Source organism: Takifugu flavidus, chromosome 1, assembly GCF_003711565.1.
Source record: "Takifugu flavidus isolate HTHZ2018 chromosome 1, ASM371156v2, whole genome shotgun sequence".
NCBI classification, from domain to species: Eukaryota; Metazoa; Chordata; class Actinopteri; order Tetraodontiformes; family Tetraodontidae; genus Takifugu; species Takifugu flavidus.
In genome coordinates, this window is record NC_079520.1 from 337,731 (window position 1) to 360,413 (window position 22,683).

The 22,683-nt window shown below is 52.2% G+C and overlaps 4 protein-coding genes and 1 long non-coding RNA gene across 7 annotated transcripts; 2 read left to right on the forward strand and 3 right to left on the reverse strand.

Annotated features, from left to right (window-relative positions):
* The first annotated feature begins 125 nt into the window (after nt 1-125).
* itm2bb (integral membrane protein 2Bb) lies at nt 126-3,550 on the forward strand. The gene is made up of 7 exons (XM_057052991.1): nt 126-347; nt 1,011-1,142; nt 1,327-1,389; nt 1,505-1,648; nt 1,738-1,848; nt 1,970-2,120; nt 2,275-3,550. Exons 1-7 carry the CDS (start codon nt 264-266, stop codon nt 2,361-2,363), a joined length of 774 nt encoding a protein of 257 aa, XP_056908971.1. The 5' UTR covers nt 126-263; the 3' UTR covers nt 2,364-3,550.
* Nucleotides 3,551-5,096: 1,546 nt separating this feature from the next.
* lcp1 (lymphocyte cytosolic protein 1 (L-plastin)) lies at nt 5,097-11,887 on the forward strand. The gene is made up of 16 exons (XM_057052864.1): nt 5,097-5,389; nt 6,044-6,119; nt 6,212-6,360; nt 7,046-7,169; nt 7,269-7,401; nt 7,483-7,564; nt 7,635-7,800; nt 8,461-8,603; nt 8,923-9,018; nt 9,295-9,490; nt 9,822-9,900; nt 9,971-10,085; nt 10,910-11,043; nt 11,135-11,255; nt 11,354-11,478; nt 11,632-11,887. Exons 2-16 carry the CDS (start codon nt 6,053-6,055, stop codon nt 11,762-11,764), a joined length of 1,863 nt encoding a protein of 620 aa, XP_056908844.1. The 5' UTR covers nt 5,097-5,389; nt 6,044-6,052; the 3' UTR covers nt 11,765-11,887.
* Nucleotides 9,414-9,977, reverse strand: LOC130536808 (uncharacterized). 2 transcript variants are annotated; one of them, XR_008953467.1, is made up of 3 exons: nt 9,773-9,977; nt 9,638-9,706; nt 9,414-9,547 (listed from the first exon to the last, which is right to left on the reverse strand). It is a non-coding gene; the product is annotated as an uncharacterized LOC130536808 (long non-coding RNA). The 2 variants fall into 2 exon arrangements; XR_008953473.1 differs by having other exon boundaries at nt 9,638-9,700; nt 9,736-9,977.
* cnot11 (CCR4-NOT transcription complex, subunit 11) lies at nt 11,888-14,751 on the reverse strand. 2 transcript variants are annotated; one of them, XM_057052943.1, is made up of 8 exons: nt 14,603-14,751; nt 14,171-14,532; nt 13,583-13,747; nt 13,257-13,409; nt 12,911-13,113; nt 12,624-12,826; nt 12,447-12,543; nt 11,888-12,375 (listed from the first exon to the last, which is right to left on the reverse strand). In XM_057052943.1, the coding sequence occupies exons 2-8, from the start codon at nt 14,484-14,486 to the stop codon at nt 12,178-12,180; spliced, it is 1,335 nt and encodes a 444-aa protein (XP_056908923.1). In that variant the 5' UTR covers nt 14,487-14,532; nt 14,603-14,751; the 3' UTR covers nt 11,888-12,177. The 2 variants fall into 2 exon arrangements, with proteins under 2 accessions (XP_056908923.1, XP_056908914.1); XM_057052934.1 differs by having other exon boundaries at nt 14,171-14,713.
* Nucleotides 14,752-16,399: 1,648 nt separating this feature from the next.
* LOC130536802 (transmembrane protein 237A-like) lies at nt 16,400-21,499 on the reverse strand. Its single transcript, XM_057053005.1, has 12 exons — nt 21,347-21,499; nt 21,049-21,193; nt 20,863-20,933; nt 20,681-20,794; nt 20,509-20,614; nt 20,219-20,387; nt 18,511-18,620; nt 18,097-18,288; nt 17,365-17,438; nt 17,124-17,211; nt 16,934-17,055; nt 16,400-16,843 (listed from the first exon to the last, which is right to left on the reverse strand). Exons 3-12 carry the CDS (start codon nt 20,918-20,920, stop codon nt 16,776-16,778), a joined length of 1,101 nt encoding a protein of 366 aa, XP_056908985.1. The 5' UTR covers nt 20,921-20,933; nt 21,049-21,193; nt 21,347-21,499; the 3' UTR covers nt 16,400-16,775.
* Between the last annotated feature and the right edge of the window lie 1,184 nt (nt 21,500-22,683).

Sequence of the window (22,683 nt, forward strand, 5' to 3'; positions counted from 1 at the left end):
TCATGACTGGAGCTCACAGCATCTAAAGAGGAACCGGCCCCACCGTCCGCTTCCCCTAAAGAGGAACCGGCCCCACCGCCCGCTTCCGGCAGCCATGCCTTTATTGTGAAGTAAAGCCGGAAGTGCTGTCTGTTTTCGGGTGTCGCGCGACGTTCTGTCACAACAGAGCAGACTTTGACGCCACTCGACAGAATTTTACGAACCTTTCACGTTGGAGCGAATTGTGTTTATTTCTTTGACTTGGGTTCATTGACGGTCTCAGGATGGTTAAAGTGTCCTTTAATTCCGCTCTGGGACGCAAAGAAATGCAGAAGGACGCAGAAATTCTTCTGCCGGAGGAGCAAAATGTGAGTCGAAAATGGCCAAGCGACGCAGTTCTGAGAAAAGCAAAAACTTTTGAGACATGCGCCATAACTGTCGACGAGTTCGGCGCGTTTCGGACTTGTTTCTGTGAAACTTCAAGGACTTTTGAGAGAGTTGTATGAGCTTTGGCTGGAGGATTCCGTGTTAATCAGAAATCCACGTTTAAGCCCGAAAACTTTGGATTTGTGGGCGGTTGGGAGTTAAACCTTCGACTCGGTCTCCCTAAAGCTCACAATTTAGAGTAAAACAGCAGTTTCCGGGTTTTCTTGTTTACATTTTGTGAGGCTCTTTTGTGAAGGATTTTCACGGAAACATGTTTGAACGCACATATCCATAAAAGTACCTTCGGAACCGGACCGACAGAACCGGTTTCTGTCGAATTTCTGTCGAAAGTAGGCAGAACCTCCGCGCATGCGCAGTAGCGGCTGGACTTTCATAAGCTTTTGCGCTCTGCGTCATAAATGATCAGAAATGATTGGCTTTTTCTCTGGAATATAAAGATATATATTATAAATAAGTAGTTTGGGCACTGAACTACTTTTAATGTGTCCAAGTAACGTGCATGTGTGTGTGTGTGTGTACAGGGTATGAGAGCATTTTATTTGTGATTTGGGTCTGAACAATCTAGGAATCTGTTGTTTGTTTAGGGGGCTGAAGTTGCCGTGCCGACCGGTTCCCCGTCCCGGGCCTGGTGCTGGTGCATGTGTCTGGGCCTGGCCCTGATGCTGTCAGGGGTGGTGATCGGAGGGGTTTACCTGTACCACTACTACGTCACCGAGGTGAGTGTTCCCGCTTTAGTGTTGCAGCAGGGTTGGTCAGTCTTCTCGGTTACCATGGTAACCTCAGCTGGTTTTGGTGTGACTGGCTGCACTCACAATCCCGGAGTCGTCGCCAGACGGTTGAGGTCACGGGGGGTCACGGCGAGACCCAGCGCTCACCCTCTCACTTCCTGTGTTCATCCAGGAGGAGCAGGTGTTCTTCTGTGGCATGAGATACCACGAGGAAGACTTCATGGTCAACGATGAGGTAGCAGAAGTGACCCGTTGCTTCCAGCATGTCTGTGGTCCTTTCCTGACCCATCACACACGTCCACGCCGGTGTGATGGAGCCGCGTGGCTGACTGGTTGTTATGGTTACGCAGGTGGACGAGCTGTCGCACCAGCAGCTGCTGCAGCTGCAGGAGAGCATTCAGATCCTGGAGAAGGAGCAGGTGGAGCTCGTCAACATCCCAGTGCCAGGATTTGGCGACGGAGACCCGGCCAAAATCGTCCATGACTTCCAGAGAGTGAGTGCGCGTGTTGGGCAGGACGTTCCAGCCTCAGAACCAGAACCAGAGCCAGTAGGTGATCCTGCTGTGCTGTGTCTCCCTACCAGAGCCTGACCGCCTACTACGACCAGAGCTTGGACAAGTGCTACGTCATCCCGCTCAACACCTCCATCGTCATGCCCCCCCGGGACCTGCTGGAGTTGCTGGTCAACATCAAGGTATCCACAGCACAGAAACTAGCTGGTCCATCAAAAAAAACACAAGAACTCATCCCAGATGTAGGAGAGACAGACGTTCCAGCAGGAGACGGCTGAACCCTCCCTCTGTGGTTGTTCTCAGGCCGGCACCTACCTGCCTCGGTCTTACCTGGTGCACGAGGAGATGGTGGTGACGGAGCGGCTGCAGCGCGTGGACCAGCTGGGCGCCTACATCTACAGCTTGTGCCGTGGCAAAGACACCTTCAAACTGCAGCGCCGGGACCACATCCTGGGTACCTTCCTAGTCCCGCTTATAGCAGAGTCTTTTTCTCAGGTCTCCAGGCTGCATCTCAGTGTTGTCCCTTCTTGGACCCGTGTGGGAGCTGCAGCTAGCGTAGCGTTAGCAGGCCTGGCCTGTTTCTGACTCCTCCCTCTGCTCCTCCACAGGGATGCAGAAACGGGACGTTCACAACTGCCGCAGGATCCGTCACTTTGAGAGTCACGTGGTGGTGGAAACTCAGATCTGTGAGCTGTGAGCAGCAGCAGCCCCGGGGCTCTCTGTCCTCCACTGGCTGCCTGGCTGGCTGCCTGGCTGAGTGACTGACTGACTGACGGAGTGACTGACTGCCTGAGTGACTGACTGCCTGAGTGACTGACTGCCTGCCTGAGTGACTGCCTGCCTGAGTGACTGCCTGAGTGACTGACTGACTGACTGACTGCCTGCCTGAGTGACTGCCTGCCTGAGTGACTGCCTGCCTGAGTGACTGCCTGAGTGACTGACTGCCTGCCTGACTGACTGCCTGCCTGAGTGACTGCCTGCCTGAGTGACTGCCTGAGTGACTGACTGACTGACTGACTGCTGCCTGACTGACTGCCTGACTGACTGGCTGGCTGCCTGCCTGAGTGACTGACTGAGTGACTGACTGCCTGAGTGACTGACTGACTGACTGACTGCCTGACTGACTGGCTGGCTGCCTGCCTGAGTGACTGACTGACTGACTGACTGACTGACTGCCTGACTGACTGCCTGACTGACTGGCTGGCTGCCTGCCTGAGTGACTGACTGAGTGACTGAGTGACTGAGTGACTGCCTGAGTGACTGACTGACTGACTGACTGCCTGCCTGACTGACTGCCTGCCTGACTGACTGCCTGACTGACTGGCTGCCTGCCTGCCTGAGTGACTGACTGAGTGACTGACTGCCTGACTGACTGACTGACTGACTGCCTGACTGACTGCCACAGGAGTACAGCGTGACTGTACGACCATCATCATCATCTTTTGATTAGCATCAGGCACAATTACAACTCTTGCTTTTGCAAACATTGTATCTGTTGTAGCTCTGTGTGTCTTTACCAACTGGAAATCAATCAAATGTGTCAGAGTGTGTGTGTGTGTCAGAGTGTGTGTGTGTGTGAGAGTGTGTGTCTGAGAGTGTGCGTGTGTGTCAGAGTGTGTGTGTGTGTGTGTTTACACTTTTGAGTCATTTCTGGCATTCAGTTTTTTCTTGTTACTAATTCATGTTGTGATTTCTTGCTCACACAAATTTCAACTAATAAAGTCTGACTGAGCTGTAATCTGCTTCAGTCGCCCCCTGCTGGCTGGTTGCTGTATAGCTGCCATCCCAGCATCTTCAGCAAATCCACTGTATAATCAGTTTAAATGTCCATTTTCCTTCCGATGTTTTGAGGTTGGAATTAAAATAAAGGGACGTAATAAGTGATGTGAATTGTGTGTTGCTGTTCTGTGGGTTTAAAGGACGAATCTGAGGACATGGTTCAAAAATGTGTCCTGTTCTAGAGACTGTCCTCCAGCTCCAGCTCCAGTTGACCTGACAGAAGGTCAGAAATGCTGGACTGAGCAGAGCATCAGGGAGCCACCGTCTCTCTCTCATGTGACTGAGTCGCACCTGGAGGACGGTGTCCCTCCGTCCCCCCGCTGGGACGCCAACAGGGACGCTGGGACGCCAACAGAGGTCTGAAGGTGACTGCAGATGGATTCTAGAAGGTGTCGCCGCTCCACCCATCGACAGACCCCGCCCCCTCACAAACATGGACGCAGTGGTTTTCTCCCTGGGGGCGTGATGGTGGGCGGGGCTACTGTAACCTTGCTGCCATTGTCAGATTCTGTCCTTCAGGTGGCGCTAATCTCGTTTATCAGATCAGAATCAAATCGGTCTTTATTTATATAGTGTCTTATACAATCAAAATTGTCTCTAGACCCTCTCCAGAATCCCAGGGCCTGGCCCCAGACAAGCTACAGGGGCAGGAAAAACTCCCCTTTAACAGGAAGAAACCTTGAGCAGGACCAGGCTCATGTAGGGGGACCCTCCTGCTGATGGGGGGGGGGGGGGAGGAGAGGGAGGAGGGGAGAAGGATGGGAGGGGAGAGGAGAGGGGGGAGGAGAGGGAGGAGGGGCTAAATGCTCGGCCCCCCATTCTACCCCTAGAGACTCTGGGAACCACAAGTAGACCAGCATCCTGAGAGCGGAGCGGTCTATTGGGCTGGTAAGGTGTCACTAGCTCCTCCAGGTAGGATGGAGCTAGGCCTCTGAGGAGGTCAAAAGAAGGGTTTTAAAAATTATTCTAAATTTAACGGGCAGCCAATGAAGAGACGCCATTACAGGAGTCATGTGACCTCTGTGGTCAATACCTGTCAGAACTCTGGCTGCAGCATTTTGGATCAGCTGGAGGCTTCTTAAAGAGTTGTTTGGACACCCTGATAATAAAGAATCACAGTAGTCCAGCCTGGAAGGAACAAATGCTGGACTAACTTTTCAGCATCATGGTGGGTCAGTAGCTTCCTGATCTTTGAGATGTTCCTCAGGTGAAAAAAGGCACTAGAGACTAATTTAATGTGTAAGTTGAAGGAGAGATTTTGATCAAAAGTTACTCCTAGATTCCTCACAGAGAGACTAGATGTTAATGAGATCCCATCTAGAGTGATCATGTGATCTAATCTATCCCTGAGAGGTTCAGGACCAAACACCATGACCTCAGTTTTTCCTGAGTTAAGGAGGAGGAAATTTGAAGACATTATTCTGGGGGAAGGTGTGTTGATGAGCAGCAACAATCACTAAAACACACAGGACAATAATTGGTGGCTCCAAAGGGGGCGCTGCAGCGTGGTGGGAAACCAGCGAGTTCAATGATGAGACATGGAGATTCCCAGGCAGAACAGTCCAGTGGACCAGGACCACACAGGGACGGGGAGGGTGAGACAGGACGAGGTCCAGCTGAGACGCACCCTGTGGGTCACACCTGTGTTTAGGCTCCGCCCATCAACCCTGTGACCCTCATGAATACTCACCGTGGTGGGAGGGTGACACGGAGGGCTAACGTTGAGGGTAACATCCTGCCGGCGTGGCCAGCAGGGGTCCCCTCACCTCGCCGAGGTTCCTCATTGCCATATAAAGACAAAACCGTGGTTAGTTCCTGCTTCTGAAGCGCCGGGTGTCACTTCCTTCCTCGTTGGTCGCAGCAGACGCGTCGCAGCTCATCGGCCTGGCAGCATCTCAGCGGCTGACACTCGCCCTCGTCCAGAGTTCACATCTTTGCCCACAGGTAAGAACACCTGACCACGGCCGATGCCGGTGCTTTTATTTTGAATGTTGGTGTGAATGGCAGGAAGTGAAGGAAGTCCTGCTGAAGAGACTCAGAAGTCATTATGACCTTTGAACCTTGAGAACTGTTGAAAAGACAAAGTTAGGGGCGTGAGAAGCGATGATGTTTGGCTGGGATTTAATAAAGCTTAAAGATGTGAGACGAGAGGAGACGCTCCAGCAACAGGAAGTTAAAGCAGTGCGGAGCCAAACAGGAAGTTTGCGGTTAGCTTCACTGCAGCAGAAGAAACTGGTTCTCCATGACTCTCTGGGACGCTCTGCTGTGGTCCGAACACCCAGGTAACCATGGAAACGGACTCCAGTATCCACCACTGTCATCCAACCTCCACTGCTTCGATTTTAGTGTCCACTCAGTCATGTGACCACGAAACCTGAAACTCCAGAACTTCAGCAGAACTTCCTGTAACAGCACTGAGCACTCCAACATCTCCCTGTGTCTCTCTCACTCTCACACACACTCTCTCACACACACACACACACACACACACACACACACACACACACTGCTGACCCGACCGTGCTTCTCTTTGCCTCTGAGTTTTTCTGTTGAATTGAACATTATCAATCAGTGGGGTCAAAGTTCATCTTCTCGCAGGTTTCCAACATGGCCGCCACCACACCCATGACCCCCGAGGAGGAGGAAGAGCTCAGAGAAGCATTTGCTAAGATTGGTAAGACTTCCACTTCCTGTTTGACCCTTGAAGTGCTTTACGTCTGGCAGAGCTGCTCACGTTGTTGTGACCTCTGACCTCTGGTCGTGTAGACGTGGACAACAATGGGTTCATCAGCAAAGACGAGCTCAACCACCTGTTCCAAGCTGCCAACCTGGGTCTGCCGGGCTACAGAGTCCGAGAGATCGTCCAGGAACTGATGAAGAGCAGTGACCAGCTGACCTTTGACCAGTTCACACAGGTGTGACCCACGGTTCTACTTCTATCTTTGTGAGGACGCTGGTACCCATAGTCTGTCTCCTCATAACCTCAAGCTTCAAACACACCTCTGACGTTGCCAGAAGCACAGAGGATGTCCTCACTAGGCTAGTGAAACATGTACTGTGGTCCTCACTGAGTTGTATGCACACAGACAGGCAGGCAGACAGACAGACGGGCAGGCAGACGGGCAGGCAGGCAGACAGACAGACGGGCAGACAGACAGACAGGCAGACAGACAGACAGGCAGACGGGCAGGCAGACAGACAGACAGACAGACAGACAGACAGACAGAAAGACAGGCAGACAGACGGGCAGGCAGACGGGCAGGCAGGCAGACAGACAGACGGGCAGACAGACAGACAGGCAGACAGACAGACAGGCAGACGGGCAGGCAGGCAGACAGACAGAAAGACAGACAGAAAGACAGGCAGACAGACGGGCAGGCAGACAGACAGACAGACAGGCGGGCAGGCAGACAGGCGGGCAGGCAGACAGACAGGCAGACAGACAGACGGGCAGGCAGACGGGCAGACAGACAGACAGACGGGCTGGCAGACAGACAGGCAGACAGACAGACAGACAGACAGACGGGCAGGCAGACAGGCAGACGGGCTGGAGCGCTACTGCTGTCCAGACGTATTGATGAGTGATTGATGGACCTTCAGGTGGTTCATGGGCTGAGGAGCAGCGAGGTGGCCAAGACGTTCAGGAAGGCCATCAACAAGAAGGAGGGCATCTGTAATGTGGCAGGAACTTCAGAACAGTCCGGAACCCAGCACTCCTACTCAGGTCAGTGAGTGATTATTGATCTGCTGATCAGCCCAAACAGTCACCAATCAGGTGAGGCCGTGGCTGACGGAGGTGACCAAGCTGCTGTTTGTTCCTCAGAGGAGGAGAAGGTGGCCTTCGTCAACTGGATCAACAAAGCTCTGGAGAAAGACGGCGACTGCAAACACGTCCTGCCAATGGACCCAGCCAGCAACGACCTGTTCACAGCCATGGGAGATGGAATCGTTCTCTGGTAAGGTCCACCGATACCGAGCTGGTGAGAAGAACCAGCCTGACACAAACATGTTTGACAATGCTGCCGTTTTCTGCTCAGTAAGATGATCAACCTGTCGGTGGCCGACACCATTGATGAGAGGACCATCAACAAGAAGAAACTGACTCCCTTCACCATCCAGGTGAGACACCGTGACTCCAAATGAGCTCGTCCTCAGGAAATGTCTTCATGTTTCACCGTCTGGTTCCCAGGAGAACCTGAACCTGGCCCTGAACTCTGCCTCTGCCATCGGCTGCCATGTCGTCAACATCGGGGCCGAGGACCTGAAGGAAGGCCGGCAGCACCTGGTCCTGGGTCTGCTGTGGCAGGTCATTAAAATCGGACTGTTCGCCGACATTGAGCTCAGCAAGAACGAAGGTGAGAGATGTCGTCCTTTTCATTTCAGTACGTGGACCCGTTTCACTGTTAGCTTAGCACGAAGGACAGAACAAAGTAGCCCTCAGCTGCTCCTCACGATTGTTCCCACTGGTGGGATTTAAAGCTCAGACGCTTCTTAAATTGGGTAAACTGGTTTCTGTCTTGATGCTCATCTGAGAGCCGCCCCTCCCCGTATGCAGAAATCACGTGTGTGCGTGTGTGCGTGCGTGTGTGCGTGTGTGCGTGCGTGTGTGCGTGTGTGTGTGTCCCCTCGTCCAAGACAGGACACGCACACACACACATGATTGACAGCTAGCAGCAATCGCCTTATACAGAGCTCCAGAGACGAACCACCACGCGTTGCCGTGGCGTTTTCATTTTATGAGGTGGCCCCAAACTAAACCACTAAACAAAATAATTAGCTGTCATGTTTCCCTCCAACGGCCAACAACACGTGCAGAACACACACGAGGAAGCGCACGTAGAGGCTCCTGTGACCAGTAACAGGAAGCCGATGGTCGCGCATTAGCTCAAGGTTACACGGGTCTCAATGCTACACAAACCCAGTTTTAAAGTGATGGTGATATCATGATTGTGTGTGTGTGTGCGTGTGTGTGTGCGTGTGTGTGTGTGTGTGTGTGTGTGTGTGTGTGTGTGCAGCACTGGTTGCTCTGCTGCGAGATGGAGAAAGTCTGGAGGATCTGATGAAACTCTCACCTGAAGAGCTGCTGCTGCGCTGGGCTAACTTTCACCTGGAGGAAGCTGGATATGGACGAGTGAACAATTTCAGCTCTGACATCAAGGTCTCAACCCTCAACAGTCTCTCTCTCACACACACACACACACACACACACCACACACACACACACAACACACACACACACACACACACACACACACACACACACACCACACACACACACACACACACACACACACACACACACACACACACAGGGTTCAAAGTTTGATGTGTCCTATTGAAACCTGGGGGTGGAGCCACAGCTGTCAATCACTAGTGAAGGTGGACTTCAAGCCAATTAGCATTTTTGATGATGCTGCAGAAGTTGTCACATGGTTTCGGTAAACCTTCACAACATCTCTCAACGTGTGATATTTCAGGACTCGAAGGCGTACTACAACCTGCTGAACCAGGTGGCCCCCAAAGGCGACGAGGACGGGGTCCCGCCCATCGCCATCGACATGTTGGGACTCAGGGTGAATGATCTCAATCAGATAAAACGTTATTGATCTCCGAGGGGTGGTTGAGGGTCGTTGAGCCCTTAAGGCCTGAACATCATCAGCCCAAACACCAAACATTTGTGATTTCTGATCAGAACATTCTGAGTTTGACTTGATCAGCACCAATAAATGCTGAAGGAAGAAGCCTTTTCAGCTGAACCCAAAGTTCAGTCCAAGATTCAGATCACTTGGCCTGTCAAGGCGGACCTTCAGACAAGCATCAACCCTAACCCTAACCCTAAACCCTTTCAGGAGAAGGACGACCTGAGGCGTGCCGAGTGCATGCTGGATCAGGCCGAGCGACTCGGATGCAGACAGTTCGTCATGGCCACCGATGTTGTCCGCGGCAACCCCAAACTTAACTTGGCTTTTGTAGCCAACTTGTTTAACAAATATCCAGCGTTGAAGAAACCAGAGAACCAGGACATCGACTGGAGTGCCATCGAAGGTTGGACATGCTGGCATCACCAACAGAAGGGGCTTAGGGTTAACCCTAACCCTAACCCTACCCCTACCCCTTAACCCTACCCCTAACCCTACCCCTAACCCTACCCCTAACCCTACCCCTACCCCTGACCCTAACCCTACCCCTAACCCTAACCCTACCCCTTAACCCTACCCCTAACCCCTACCCCTGACCCTAACCCTAACCCTACCCCTACCCCTAACCCTAACCCTAACCCTACCCCTAACCCTACCCCCAACCCTAACCCTAACCCTACCCCTTAACCCTAACCCTAACCCTAACCCACTTTGATGGGTGTGCTCTTACTTCCCAGGAGAGACCAGGGAGGAGAGAACCTTCAGGAACTGGATGAACTCCCTGGGAGTCAACCCTCGAGTGAACCACCTCTACACGTATGAAGAAAGACTCAACACTTCCTCAACCTCAGCGATGAAGAGGAGTAACGTCATTGTTGTGTTTCAGAGACATCGACGATGCGCTCGTGATCTTCCAGCTTTACGAGAAAATCAAGGTTCCAGTGAACTGGGACAGAGTGAACAAGCCCCCGTACCCCAAACTGGGCAGCAACATGAAGAAGGTGCCCATCGCTTAACCACACCCACCACCACATAACCACACCTACATAGTTTAACCGCACCCACATCGTTTAACCACACCCACATCGTCTAACCACACCCACCACCATCTAACCACACCCACATCACTTAACCACACACATCATAATCTAACCACACCCACAGATATTTAACCACACCATCATAATCTAACCACACCCACAGATATTTAACCACACATCATAATCTAACCACACCCACCATCATTTAACCACACCCACATGTATTTAACCACACCCATCATAATCTAACCACACCCACAGATATTTAACCACACCCACATGTATGTAACCACACCCATAATACTCTAACCACACCCACCATCTAACCACACCCACATCGTTAAACCACACTCACCCCCATCATTTAACCACACCCACCACCATCTAACCACACCCACATCACTTAACCACACACATCATAATCTAACCACACCCACAGATATTTAACCACACCATCATAATCTAACCACACCCACCATCATTTAACCACACCCACATGTATTAACCACACCCATCATAATCTAACCACACCCACATATATTTAACCACACCCACATGTATGTAACCACACCCATAATAATCTAACAACACCCACCATCTAACCACATCCACCCCCATCATTTAACCACACCCACCATCATTTAGCCATACCACTATACGTCACCATATTGAGCTAGCTCTATGCTAACAATCTAACTTGTCTGCAGCTCTAACCATCAACTTCGGGGTATTAGCACGACATGCCAGAGAAAACTAAATAATATGCGGCAACATTTGCATTGCAGTTGGAGAACTGTAACTACGCCATTGAACTGGGCAAATCCGAGGCCAAGTTCTCTCTGGTGGGGATTGCTGGGCAGGACCTGAATGCTGGGAATCGAAAGCTCACTCTGGCTCTTCTCTGGCAGCTCATGAGAAGGTGACGATGCCGACATCAGCAGCAGCCGTTCTCTGATGGTCGAGATGAACGTTGGTCACGTTGTGCGTGTTGGACCTCCCTGTTTCCTCAGGTACACTCTCAACATCCTGGAGGAGCTCGGTGACGGACAAAAGGTGACAGATGAAACCATTGTGACCTGGGTCAACGAGACTCTCACGCAGGGTGGAAAAAACACCATCACCAGCTTCAAGGTCACTGACTGCTCCGCCCACCACCATTAACCCCGCCCCTTTCATTGAATCAACCACTGTGCATGTGTGTGATCGTGATGCACCTGCTCTCCTTTTAGGACCCGTCGATTAGCAGCAGTATGCCGGTCCTGGACCTGATTGACTCGATCCAGCCTGGATCGATCAGATACGACCTGCTTAAGACGGAAGACTTGACGGAAGAGGAGAAACTCAACAACGCCAAGTTTGTGCTCCATTTCTACTCATCACAGGGAGCAGTCAGAGCTCCCGACAACTGTAGCTAATGCTAACTGATGCTGAGGCTGTAGCCTGGAGCTTCTGCTCTCTGGAACAGAACCGGGGACGGTTCGGCTGACCAATGTTCTGCTTTTGGCAGGTACGCCATCTCCATGGCGAGGAAGATCGGCGCTCGGGTGTACGCGCTGCCCGAGGATTTGGTGGAGGTCAAACCAAAGATGGTGATGACGGTGTTCGCCTGCCTGATGGCGCGTGGCATGAAGAGGGTGTGAAACTGCTGCCCAGGAAGTGGAGAAACACCACATTAAAGAGCCTACAGGAGATTTGGAAACAGCTGTTTCCTGTGACATCATCAAAGTTAACGAGTCAGCAAAGAATAAAGAGTTTGTAAGAAATTCTTTGTGTTTTTGTCTTTATTGACTTTCAACGAGGGTTTAGTGACATCTGGTGGTGGCAGCACCCATCGACCTGTGTTCTGAGGCAGTTCTGTCCAAACGCTGCCGTCTTTACGGCACCAACCAGGTCAGCTCTGATGGTTCTGCTGTGCTTTGGTACCAGGACATCAGCAGAAAAACACTCAAACACAAAAACCTGACCTGATCCAGAAAAATGGTTTAATGAGGGGAAAACCGGGAATGTGGACATGAGTTCGGACTCCAGAGGGAAACTGTCAGCGGTCCGCCCGTTACTTGGGCGGTTTGGGCTCGGCCGGGGCCTCGCCGGTGTCCAGGGTCTTCAGCAGGCGGAAGAGTCCGGCGGCCTCGCGGATGCGGCTGAACTCGATGCAGAAGGCCTGGACCTCGATGAACAGGTCTTGAACGTTGATGATCTTGTTCCGAATCAGAGACTGTAGAAAGACGCAGACCAGCCGGACCAGACGGTTCTGGAGGGAGGGGGAGACATCAGAGCCACAGTGGTGCGGTGCGGCGCCTACCTACGGTGCCCTGGCAGTACCTGCATGTACTTGTCTTTGATCTGCTCACAGGTGGAGATACAGTTGGAGATGTAGAGGTGGATGAACTCAGCAGGCAGGTCCACGGCCGTGGTCAACCTGAGGACAACAGCTGTGATTACGGCGCCAGTGCCCACGTCGGCCCAGGTGTGACGGACACCAGCGGGCGGCGGCCTCACCTGTTGACCACCTCCATGGAGTGCAGAGACATGTCCATGTTGACGAGCACAGAGAAATACTCCGTGATCTGGCTGCTGGGCATCAGCTTCAGCAGCATCTCTATGGCAACCAGCGGGTTGTTCTCCACCAGGTCCGGGAGCTTCGCCGGGGTCAAACCGATGTGATAAACCAACCTGGGGTCCTTCTCCAGCTCAGCCAGCAGCTGCACATTTGATCACGTTCATTCGCTTCTCAGACCGAAAACGAGACTTGAGCACACGCCAGTGTGGGCGGAGCCATTGCTCACCTGTGACTGCTGCTGGGCTAACAGCGGACTCTTGAAGGCTTTAGCCATGATCCGTTTAATCTCCAGGCCAGTGCTGTTCTTCACGCACATGGAGCGGTCCCACAGGATACTGTGATCCGGTTCAGTTGGGTTCAGCCAGGCCAGCTCATCCTCACACACGTGGAGCGGCGGCGGCGGACGAATGAACTCGGGCCTGAAGTGACCTGAGGAGAGACGCCACAGGTATCAACAGTGGAGACGTCACCATCAGCAAAACCTTCAGTGTTTAAATTCCAGAATTATTACAACTAATTCGTTTCAGCAATTTCCTAAAAGTGACATTTGAATTCAACACTCGAACACTTACTCTCCAGTGGGGGGCGTGGCCCTGTGACCAGTGAATCCACAATCTGATTGGCCACTGAGCTGTCAAATCCTGAGTTGGACGAGTCTGGGTCGGGGTCGTTGAGGATGCTGGGAAAGCTGGCCTTGCTCTGGGTGGGCAGCTCTGACTGGCGCTCTACACACACACACACACACAAGGATAACACAGGAAGTGCTCGTCTCACTTCCTGTCACACGACAGACCTGCTGCCCCACCAAAAAGGCCAGTTTCCTTTGTGCAGCCCTGCAGCAGTGCTAGGCTGCACCGTTAGCTAGCATTGTTAGCTAGCATTAGCTGGCCTATCTCACCTGCCAAAGCCAGCTGCAGCCCGCTGATGTCGACGGGCTGCGGCATGTTGCCCACGTCCATGCAGGACACCTGCCGAGGGGTCTTCTTGAAGAGATCTCGTGGTGGAGCCAACATCAGTTGTGACAGGAAGAACTTCTCGGGCTGAGTGATGGGAGGCAGGAACCCTGTGGAGGAACCACGGTCCAATATGAAGAAACCCAGAAGACAGTGGAGGATTGGCAAAGCCTTCCAGACCGAGTGTAGGGCGCACTGTAAAAGTGCAAGCGTGCACATCGTGCACATTTACTTAAGCAACTGACCAGGAAGTGTTTCTCCCGCTGGGTTCTGAGCCTCTGAAAGTTACTTTGGTTCCACCAAAGACGAGCAGCAGCCAACAGAAGGCGGTGCTGCATTATAAACGAGCATTTGTGGAAATGCTGATAAATAGAGCCTCAATGGTGGAAAGATCTGTGATAATCCCTAATTGCACCCTCCTTCTCTGCTCCACCTGGTGGGACTGGGGTGGACTGTAGATGTAGCTTTTCTAGATCTTCTCTAAATGTTGTGTTTGAGGGCCATGCTGGACCTGAGGCATCGTCTCAACACACCTGACAGAACTTTCTCCTGCTCCTCGGACGGTGATGGATTCAGAAGGTGGGCGAAGACGGCAGCGAACGGGTTTGCGGCCAGCGGCTCGGTCCGGTACGTCTCCCACAGCAGGTAGAGAGCGATGAGCCGCTGGGGCGAGCTGGGCAGCAGGTCGGGTTGTTGGAGCAGCATGACCAGAACCGAGCCTACCCGGAAGTGCTCTGCTTTGCCGAAGTAATGATGGAAGTGCGTGGAGAGGCTTTCGAATGTGCTGGTACAAGCCTCCTCCGAGATGATGCTTAAGAGGTTGGACAGCTCCTTCGGTGCCAGCGTCATGGTTTCTGACCGCCGCACGACGCTTCTGGTTCTTCGGCGGTCCAAACTAAAAGAAAGTTACTTTGTGGTTGAGGTAGGAAATTTGCCCCCCCTTTTTTTTTTTTTTTTTTTTTTACAATGCATGTAGTATCAAAGGATCTCAACAGGAACCATTGATGGATACAGCCAGAGCCTTTAGGAGTCCCGAGTGAGCTTCCCCAGTGAGCCACGGCCAGAGTCGTCCCTCCCGCCAGAGTCGAGTCGGTTTGGTTCCGAGCCCGGCTAACTTACTTAAAACATTCAATAACCTTAGTCAGAATTCACCGATGAGTTAGTCCGCCAAATAAATGCATGGATCGATAAATATAAATAAATAAAGAATTTGGTCGCAAAATAAACTTGAAAACACCAGCAGAGGAAATGACGCAGCAGACAATTGTTCTGGGACTTGCGTCCTTTCCGGACAGATTTCAGAGGCGGACACTAGGCAGGAAGTAGTGCTGTCTCTCCTCTGCGTTATGTTCAACTTGCGCGATGCGTTCGCACATAATATATTGTGTATTTTTAAAGGAAATTTGAAGGTTAGGGAAACAGAAGGTTCCAGGTTTAGGGTGAGAGTCTTTTCACTGCAGATTTTGCCCTGCAGGTCCTCCTAAATCCGGGGTCCTTCAGGGCTGATGACCCTCCCCATCATGACCAGCAGCCCCCAGGTTCTGTCTCCATCCTCCCTGAGATTAGTAGATTGTTAACATATTATATGTAACACATCCATCAGAGTTGATTTAAGATGGTTATGGACACATCTGGAAAGGTTCTGTCCAGTCATAGTTAGTTCAGTCCCAACAATGACAAACGCACACGAAAGGATTCACAAACATTAATGTGCCTCACATCAAAAATCGCTTCAGCTACTTTCTTGTAAATGAATCATCCTGATGTTTCATAAAGAGATTCCCCAAACTGCTGTAGTGGATATATTGTGCAGGACTCCCTGAGCGGTTTCTGTCTGTTTGCAGCTTTATTCTCTCAGCTGTAACCAGGCAATAACAGGTGATCCAGCAACAGAAGATGTCTCACAATGGTGTCTGAAAGTCCAAGCTCATAGCTGACAAACGTCTGCCCTACGGCGCTGAGCTTCAGGCAAACTGGGCGAGACCTGTGATGTAAAAAGCACGTGAGAAAGTGCTCGTGAGGTTGGCTGTAGGGATGTGAGGCATCTGTGAATTTGTGAAACAATTTGCTCCGAACAATCTCAAAAAGATTCACACAAATGCAGTGCAGAAATAGCGAATATCTATTTGTCTGCCTAAAAGGAGGAGATCCCGAAAGGATTTCTTCCTCATGTCTGATGGTTCAAAACCAGACATTTAAATGGGCTTTTGAAGGATGGTACTACAAATTACTGTTGCCATTTGAAGGCAAAAACTCGAAAACATAGAAAAATAAAATCAAAATAAATACCGCAATAAAACCACTTCCGGTTCCCGCCCGCTGCATACATGACCTGATACTGCCCCTAGCGGCGGGACGTAGAACAAACGGACAGTCGAACAGCTCCATTAAAAATGATGAAATACAATTTATTCTAAAACCAAGTGTTAAATACGGTTGTTGGTTTTTTTTAAAGAGTTTTTAATTCTCCAAGAAGTGGCGACAGGGTTTAGTGAATTTTTTTAAAATCAATTTTTACAGGAACTTGGACTAAACGGGGGATTATTTAGAAAGTGTTTATTTCCGTGTCTGGGGTTGTGTGGCAGCAGCGGGGCTGCCTGGCCAGGACGCCCCGCGGAGGCCTCCGTCCTTCCGGCAACAGCAGCGACAGCAGCGCCGCCATTTTGACCGCGTGACCGCGCTGCCTTCAGGGACGTGTGGGAAAAAGGACGACTAGAGCAGAACAACGGCGAGAAGACGAGCAGTAATGACAACAAAGAATATGAGAAAGAAGAACAGTGTTTATTCGTATTCATGATTAAATTCTTTCCGATTTTTTTGACGAATAAACATTTTTATCCAATTGTGTTTAAGCAGATTTTCACTGTCTTCGTTTTTGGAATTCTACCAATTATATTTTCCACCAGAAACATCCAACCAGCCTCTCAGGAAAAATACAAATACTTATAAAATAGAATACAAATTATTTAGAAAAGTAAAAAAACCATACCAACTACAGTTTTCAAAACTATAAGTACCTGGTGTGTACAATACACCAAATAATAGAGTTCAATCACAACGTTTGAAGGTTCCATCTGCATACACAGGAAAAATGATGATAAAAGCCAAGATGAACTAGTTGAAGCTGATCAAGGGTGATCAAGCCTGCATGTCCAGAGTGTCGTCACCTCTCGGGTAACCGTCCACCTCCATGGTCATCAAGAAGTCTGCACACAAACATGAATACACACACCTGAACACACACACAGCGACGCCATCATGAGCCTCCTTCCTCTCATCATCACCCCCCCTCCTACCCTCTGTGTAGTCTGTGTTTGGTCGTGTGGAAACAACCACCCAGGCCAAACCCACCAACAGTGCCACCACCAGGTTAACCACGATCCAGGGCCGCAGGATCTGCTGCTCGGAGCCGGGGGGCCTAGAAGGGGGAGGGAGACCTTGAAAGGCACCTGGCAGCCGACACGTGTGAGCAGAATGTGTCCTCACCATAAAGTCTGGTTGGCGGACCGATAGAGGCTGATGCGGTCGCTGGTCATTTGCTGACTGAGCGACAGGATCAGAGCAATAAAATACACTGGAGACAGAAGAGATGAGGAGGTAACAGATGTTAGCATGCTAAAGCGATGTTAGCGTTAGCACCCATTCACATTCTTTTCCTGCTAAATGTGGCTCAATCACACACAAGTGATGGAACCACAGCGTTCAGACATCAAAGACGTTCACCCACAGAAAGAAGCCAGAGCAGCAGGATCCAGCCTCAGGAAGCCCCTCAGGGCCATGGAGGCCTTGGCCAAGTTCAGCCTGCAAGATGAACCGCTGTGTTACTGTTCTGTAACACACACACACACACACACACGCATGCACACACACCTGTCAAAGGCAGAGACGGTGCTGATGGCCAGCAGCAGGTAGAGCAGGGACTGGGCCGGGTGGGCCAGAAGGTGGTACTGCTGCAGCAGGTTGGTCAGAGCTCTCAGCTGCTCACCGGCCAGCACGTACACAACAACCACGTTCCACACAGCAAATCCTGCCAGGAACCCGTGAGAGAAGAGACCCAGAACCCTGCAGAAGAACCATGGAGTCCAGCTCAACCTCAACAGGTCAACATCTGCTGCAATGTTATCGATGACATCATCATTTAGATTTAAGCGTGCAAATGTGTGACAGGGCGAGCAGGAGAAAGACAGAGACTGTGTGTGTGTGTGTGTGGTGTGTGTGTGTGTGTGTGTGTGTGTGTGTGAGTGTGTGTGTGTGTGTATGTGGGGGGGGGGGGGGGGTTGGACCTGAAGCTGCTGTGAACCTTCATGGCAACATCTCTTGTAGTCCACATTTGTCTGGGGTCCATGTAGTCGTTCACCAGCTCCGAGTGTCTGAGCTGGTCGACCCGCTCAGCCTGTAAATGCCCTGGACACACACACACACACAACACACACACACACACACACGCATGCACACACACCTGTCAAAGGCAGAGACGGTGCTGATGGCCAGCAGCAGGTAGAGCAGGGACTGGGCCGGGTGGGCCAGAAGGTGGTACTGCTGCAGCAGGTTGGTCAGAGCTCTCAGCTGCTCACCGGCCAGCACGTACACAACAACCACGTTCCACACAGCAAATCCTGCCAGGAACCCGTGAGAGAAGAGACCCAGAACCCTGCAGAAGAACCATGGAGTCCAGCTCAACCTCAACAGGTCAACATCTGCTGCAATGTTATCGATGACATCATCATTTAGGTTTAAGCGTGCAAATGTGTGACAGGGCGAGCAGGAGAAAGACAGAGACTGTGTGTGTGTGTGTGTGTGTGGTGTGTGTGGTGTGTGTGTGTGTGTGTGTGAGTGTGTGTGTGTGTGTATGTGGGGGGGGGGGGGGTTGGACCTGAAGCTGCTGTGAACCTTCATGGCAACATCTCTTGTAGTCCACATTTGTCTGGGGTCCATGTAGTCGTTCACCAGCTCCGAGTGTCTGAGCTGGTCGACCCGCTCAGCCTGTAAATGCCCTGGACACACACACACACAACACACACACACACACACACACACACACACACACACACACACACAAAGATAAATGTACACAAACAAACATAAGTAGACACACTCAGATGTAGACAAACACACACACCTACTCATTCACACACACACCCACACTCACTCACACCCACACACACACACACACACCTACTCATTCAAACACACACTCACACACACCCACTCACACACCCACACACACTCACACACACTCACTCACACCCACACACACACACACACACTCACACACACACCACTAACACACACCCACACACTCACACACCCCACACACACTCACACCCACTCACACACACACCCACTCACACACCCCACACACACTCACACACACTCACACCCACTCCACACAACAACACACACACACACACACACACACACGAAACCACACACACAAACCGCACACCACGCACCACCAAACACCACGAACAAACACACCAACACCAAGCAAGAACAAAACACCCAAGACACCACAAGAACACCCACGCACACCACACCCACCACGACAAACACAACAACACACGAGCACACACACACACACGCACAACACACACACGCACACACCCACACACACGCACGCACACAAACACCACACACACACACACACACTCACACACACCCACACCCCACACCAACCACACCCACTCACACCACCCCCCGCACACACACCCCCACCCACTCGACTCACACCCACCCACTCACACACCTCACACCCACTCACACACACCCACCCACTCACACACACCCACACACTCTCACACCCACACACACTCCACAACACCCACTCACACCCCACACACACGCACTCACACACAACCACACACCCACACCCCACCACCCACACTCACAACACCCCACCCACCGCCCCCATTCACACTCACCCCACGCACACTCAACCACGTCCCACCCCCACCACACCCACTCCCACACCCACTCACCACCCTCTCACACACACCCCTCACACCCTCCACCCACAACCCCCTCACACAACCCCAGACCCACCCCCACCCACGTACACACTCACACCACACACACCCACACTCACTCACACACCCCCCCACCACCCACACACACCCACACCCCCACACCACACACACCCACTCACACCCACACACACCCCACCTCAACCTCACACACACCCAACACACCGCCACACACGCCCACCCCCACACCACACACCACACACACCCACACAACAATCCCACCCCCCACCCCACTCACCACCCACCCCACCCACTCCACCCACCCACACAACCACCACACACTCACCCCCCCCCCACACAACACACCACCCACACCACTCCACACCCACCCACACCCACTCACACACCCCTCACACACTCAACAACAACAAACACCCACACACACTTAACACCCCACCCACAACTCCACACCTCCACACCCACACCCACCCACACCCACTCCCACCCACCCACACCACACCACACACCCCACTCACACCCCCCACTCACACCCACTCACAAACACCCACCCACACACCACCACCCACACTCACCCCCCCCCCACACACACACACCCACAGCTCTGAGTGTTGTGCTCACGGTTCCGGCCCACTGGCCCCCTTCCACCGGGGGTCCGTGGGGGGCAGAGAAGAGGGCCAGCTGGGGGGTCGGGGACTGGCCATCGCTGACGATGACCTCGTCTTCATCTTCCAGCTCGTTGCCATGGAGCTCCGGCAGCTTCACCTTCCTTCAAGAATGGAAGGCACAGTCAGGCATCAGCTCGAGCCACCATCGTGCACGGCGCCTACTCGTGCACGCCGCCTACTCGTGCACGCCGCCTACTCGTGCACGCCGTCTGCTGGCCCCACCTCTTCCTTCTGGTCTTTCTGGTCGCAGGGACGTTCTGCTCCTCTCCGTCCCCCCCCGGCTCATCGGTGGTTCCGTTGGGTACGTCCAGATTGTCCGTGTCCTGGTCTACAACACAAGACGGCCCTCTGGGGACTGAAGAAAGAGACCGATCGTGTCCCACATGGAACCTACCAGTTGGGGGGGTTCTCTTCTTTTTCTTCTTCTTCTGTGGTGCTGGGTCTCCAGGCTCTGAAGTCAGGGGGTCTCTGCTGGTGGTCCCATCCTCGGTCTCCATTTCCAGAGCAACTACAGAAGATTGGAGAACGTGCTGAGACCGGAACAGGAGCGACACGGATATGTGGCCCCACCTTCACCTTCACCTTCTCCAGCCTCCTTCTTCAGCTTCTTCTTCTTGCTCTTCACTCTTGGCATCGTGATCTTGTGTCTGTAAGAGGATCAGCAAGTGTCCTCAGGTGAGTGATGCTTCCCTCCTGGAATTAACCTTGACAGCTGATCTGTAGAACCTGCTGCTCATGTGTGTTAGAACCTATGGGATTGACCTGAACTCTGAAGTCAGGAGGTGGACCAGGCTGCAGTCAGTCCAGCACCTGCAACCCAACAACGACGTGTTGTTTCCTGCTCACCAACGTTCTGACCAGCGTGCTGGTCGCTGGAGTGGCTGGAATGGCTGGAGCTACCGCGGCGCTAGCAGGGTGTGATGAAAGGAGCTAATGTTAGCGTAGCTTTAGCATGTTTACACTTTATGCTACGCTAAAACAAACACCCGTTGGGTACGATGGAAAACCACGTAGAACGGATCTGGTTCTACGAACGCTGCTGTTTCAGTGTGAAGCTCACCTGTGCAGGTGTGTGTGCTCCGTCCAGCCTGTCACTGTGTCTTCTGTCTGTGTTTAATCCTGGAACAGGACGTCATGCGGGCTTTACTGCAGCAGGTGGATCATCTGCTGAGCCTCTTACCTGTTGGCTGCTCAGCTGTGATGTCATAAGCAGCCCTGCCATTGGTCCGATTCCTCTGATTCCTGAAGATCCTCTCTGAGATGATCCCTCTTCATCCCCCACCTCTGCTGGAGCCCATCACAGTGGCCACCAGGGCGCACGCACGCACGCGCGCACACACATGCACGCACACACACACACACGCGCACACACACACACACCACACACATGCACGCACACACAGACACACGCGCACACACACACACACACACATGCATGCACACACAGACACACGCGTGCACACACACATGCACGCACACACAGACACACGCGCACACACACACACATGCATGCACACACACACACATGCATGCACACACAGACACACGCGCGCACACACACACACACTTAGTCTTCATTGTGAGGACTATAGATATGATCATCCATCCATCCATCATCCATCCATCCATCCATCATCCATCCATCATCCATCCATCCATCCATCCATCATCCATCCATCCATCCATCCATCCATCCATCCATCATCCATCCATCATCCATCCATTATCCATCCATCCATCCATCATCCATCCATCCACCCATCATCCATCCATCCATCCATCCACCCACCCATCCATCCATCCATCCATCCACCATCCATCCATCCATCCATCCATCCATCCATCCATCCATCCATCCATAGTTCACCCACCTCATTTGCCTACGTGATGTCATCACTGGTGTTCGTAGCCAAGATGGTGGATCATAAACACCGTAATAAAACTCGTCCCCACCATGAGGGATAAGCGCCGTTCACGTCTGTGCTGAAGTGAAACCTCAAGTCTGAGAATTCTTGCAAACATCTTAGGAGGGGGAATCAGTTGTCCGCCAACACTGTGCAAGTGGAGGAGTTTCTGACCTCAACTGGGGATATTGTCGGATGGAGGAAGGAATTCGAGGAGTTCCTCAGTCCCTAGGTGGACTCCATCATCCCCCAAGCTGAACTCACCGAGGTAGTTAGCAAGCGCCTCAGTAGAAATGTGTCAGGGTGGATGAGATCCGCCATGAGTACCTCTAGTCTGTGGCTGTTGTGGGACGGTCTCGCTTGAGATACCTCGGCAGCATCGTGTGCTGGTTCAGAACAGTGTCTCTGGAGTGGCAAACCGGGGTGGTGGTACCGCCTTATAAAAAGGAGAGTATTCCAACTACAGAGGGGTCACATTTCCCAGCCTCCCTGG

Excerpts from the sequence above, each read along its gene's own strand:
- itm2bb (XM_057052991.1), top strand. The coding sequence starts at position 264 with ATGGTTAAAGTGTCCTTTAATTCCGCTCTGGGACGCAAAGAAATGCAG. Across the intron at positions 1,649-1,737 it reads TCGTCCATGACTTCCAGAGA|AGCCTGACCGCCTACTACGA; the intron begins GTGAGTGCGCGT and ends TCTCCCTACCAG. Across the intron at positions 2,121-2,274 it reads GCGCCGGGACCACATCCTGG|GGATGCAGAAACGGGACGTT; the intron begins GTACCTTCCTAG and ends GCTCCTCCACAG.
- lcp1 (XM_057052864.1), top strand. The coding sequence starts at position 6,053 with ATGGCCGCCACCACACCCATGACCCCCGAGGAGGAGGAAGAGCTCAGA. Across the intron at positions 9,491-9,821 it reads CGACTGGAGTGCCATCGAAG|GAGAGACCAGGGAGGAGAGA; the intron begins GTTGGACATGCT and ends CTTACTTCCCAG. Across the intron at positions 11,044-11,134 it reads CTCTGGCAGCTCATGAGAAG|GTACACTCTCAACATCCTGG; the intron begins GTGACGATGCCG and ends CTGTTTCCTCAG.
- cnot11 (XM_057052943.1), bottom strand. The coding sequence starts at position 14,486 with ATGACGCTGGCACCGAAGGAGCTGTCCAACCTCTTAAGCATCATCTCG. Across the intron at positions 13,748-14,170 it reads GCAGGAGAAAGTTCTGTCAG|GGTTCCTGCCTCCCATCACT; the intron begins GTGTGTTGAGAC and ends GTTCCTCCACAG. Across the intron at positions 13,410-13,582 it reads GCTGCAGCTGGCTTTGGCAG|AGCGCCAGTCAGAGCTGCCC; the intron begins GTGAGATAGGCC and ends GTGTGTGTGTAG.
- LOC130536802 (XM_057053005.1), bottom strand. The coding sequence starts at position 20,920 with ATGCCAAGAGTGAAGAGCAAGAAGAAGAAGCTGAAGAAGGAGGCTGGA. Across the intron at positions 20,615-20,680 it reads GAAGAGAACCCCCCCAACTG|ACCAGGACACGGACAATCTG; the intron begins GTAGGTTCCATG and ends CTTGTGTTGTAG. Across the intron at positions 17,439-18,096 it reads ACCGTCTCTGCCTTTGACAG|GCTGAACTTGGCCAAGGCCT; the intron begins GTGTGTGTGCAT and ends TTCATCTTGCAG.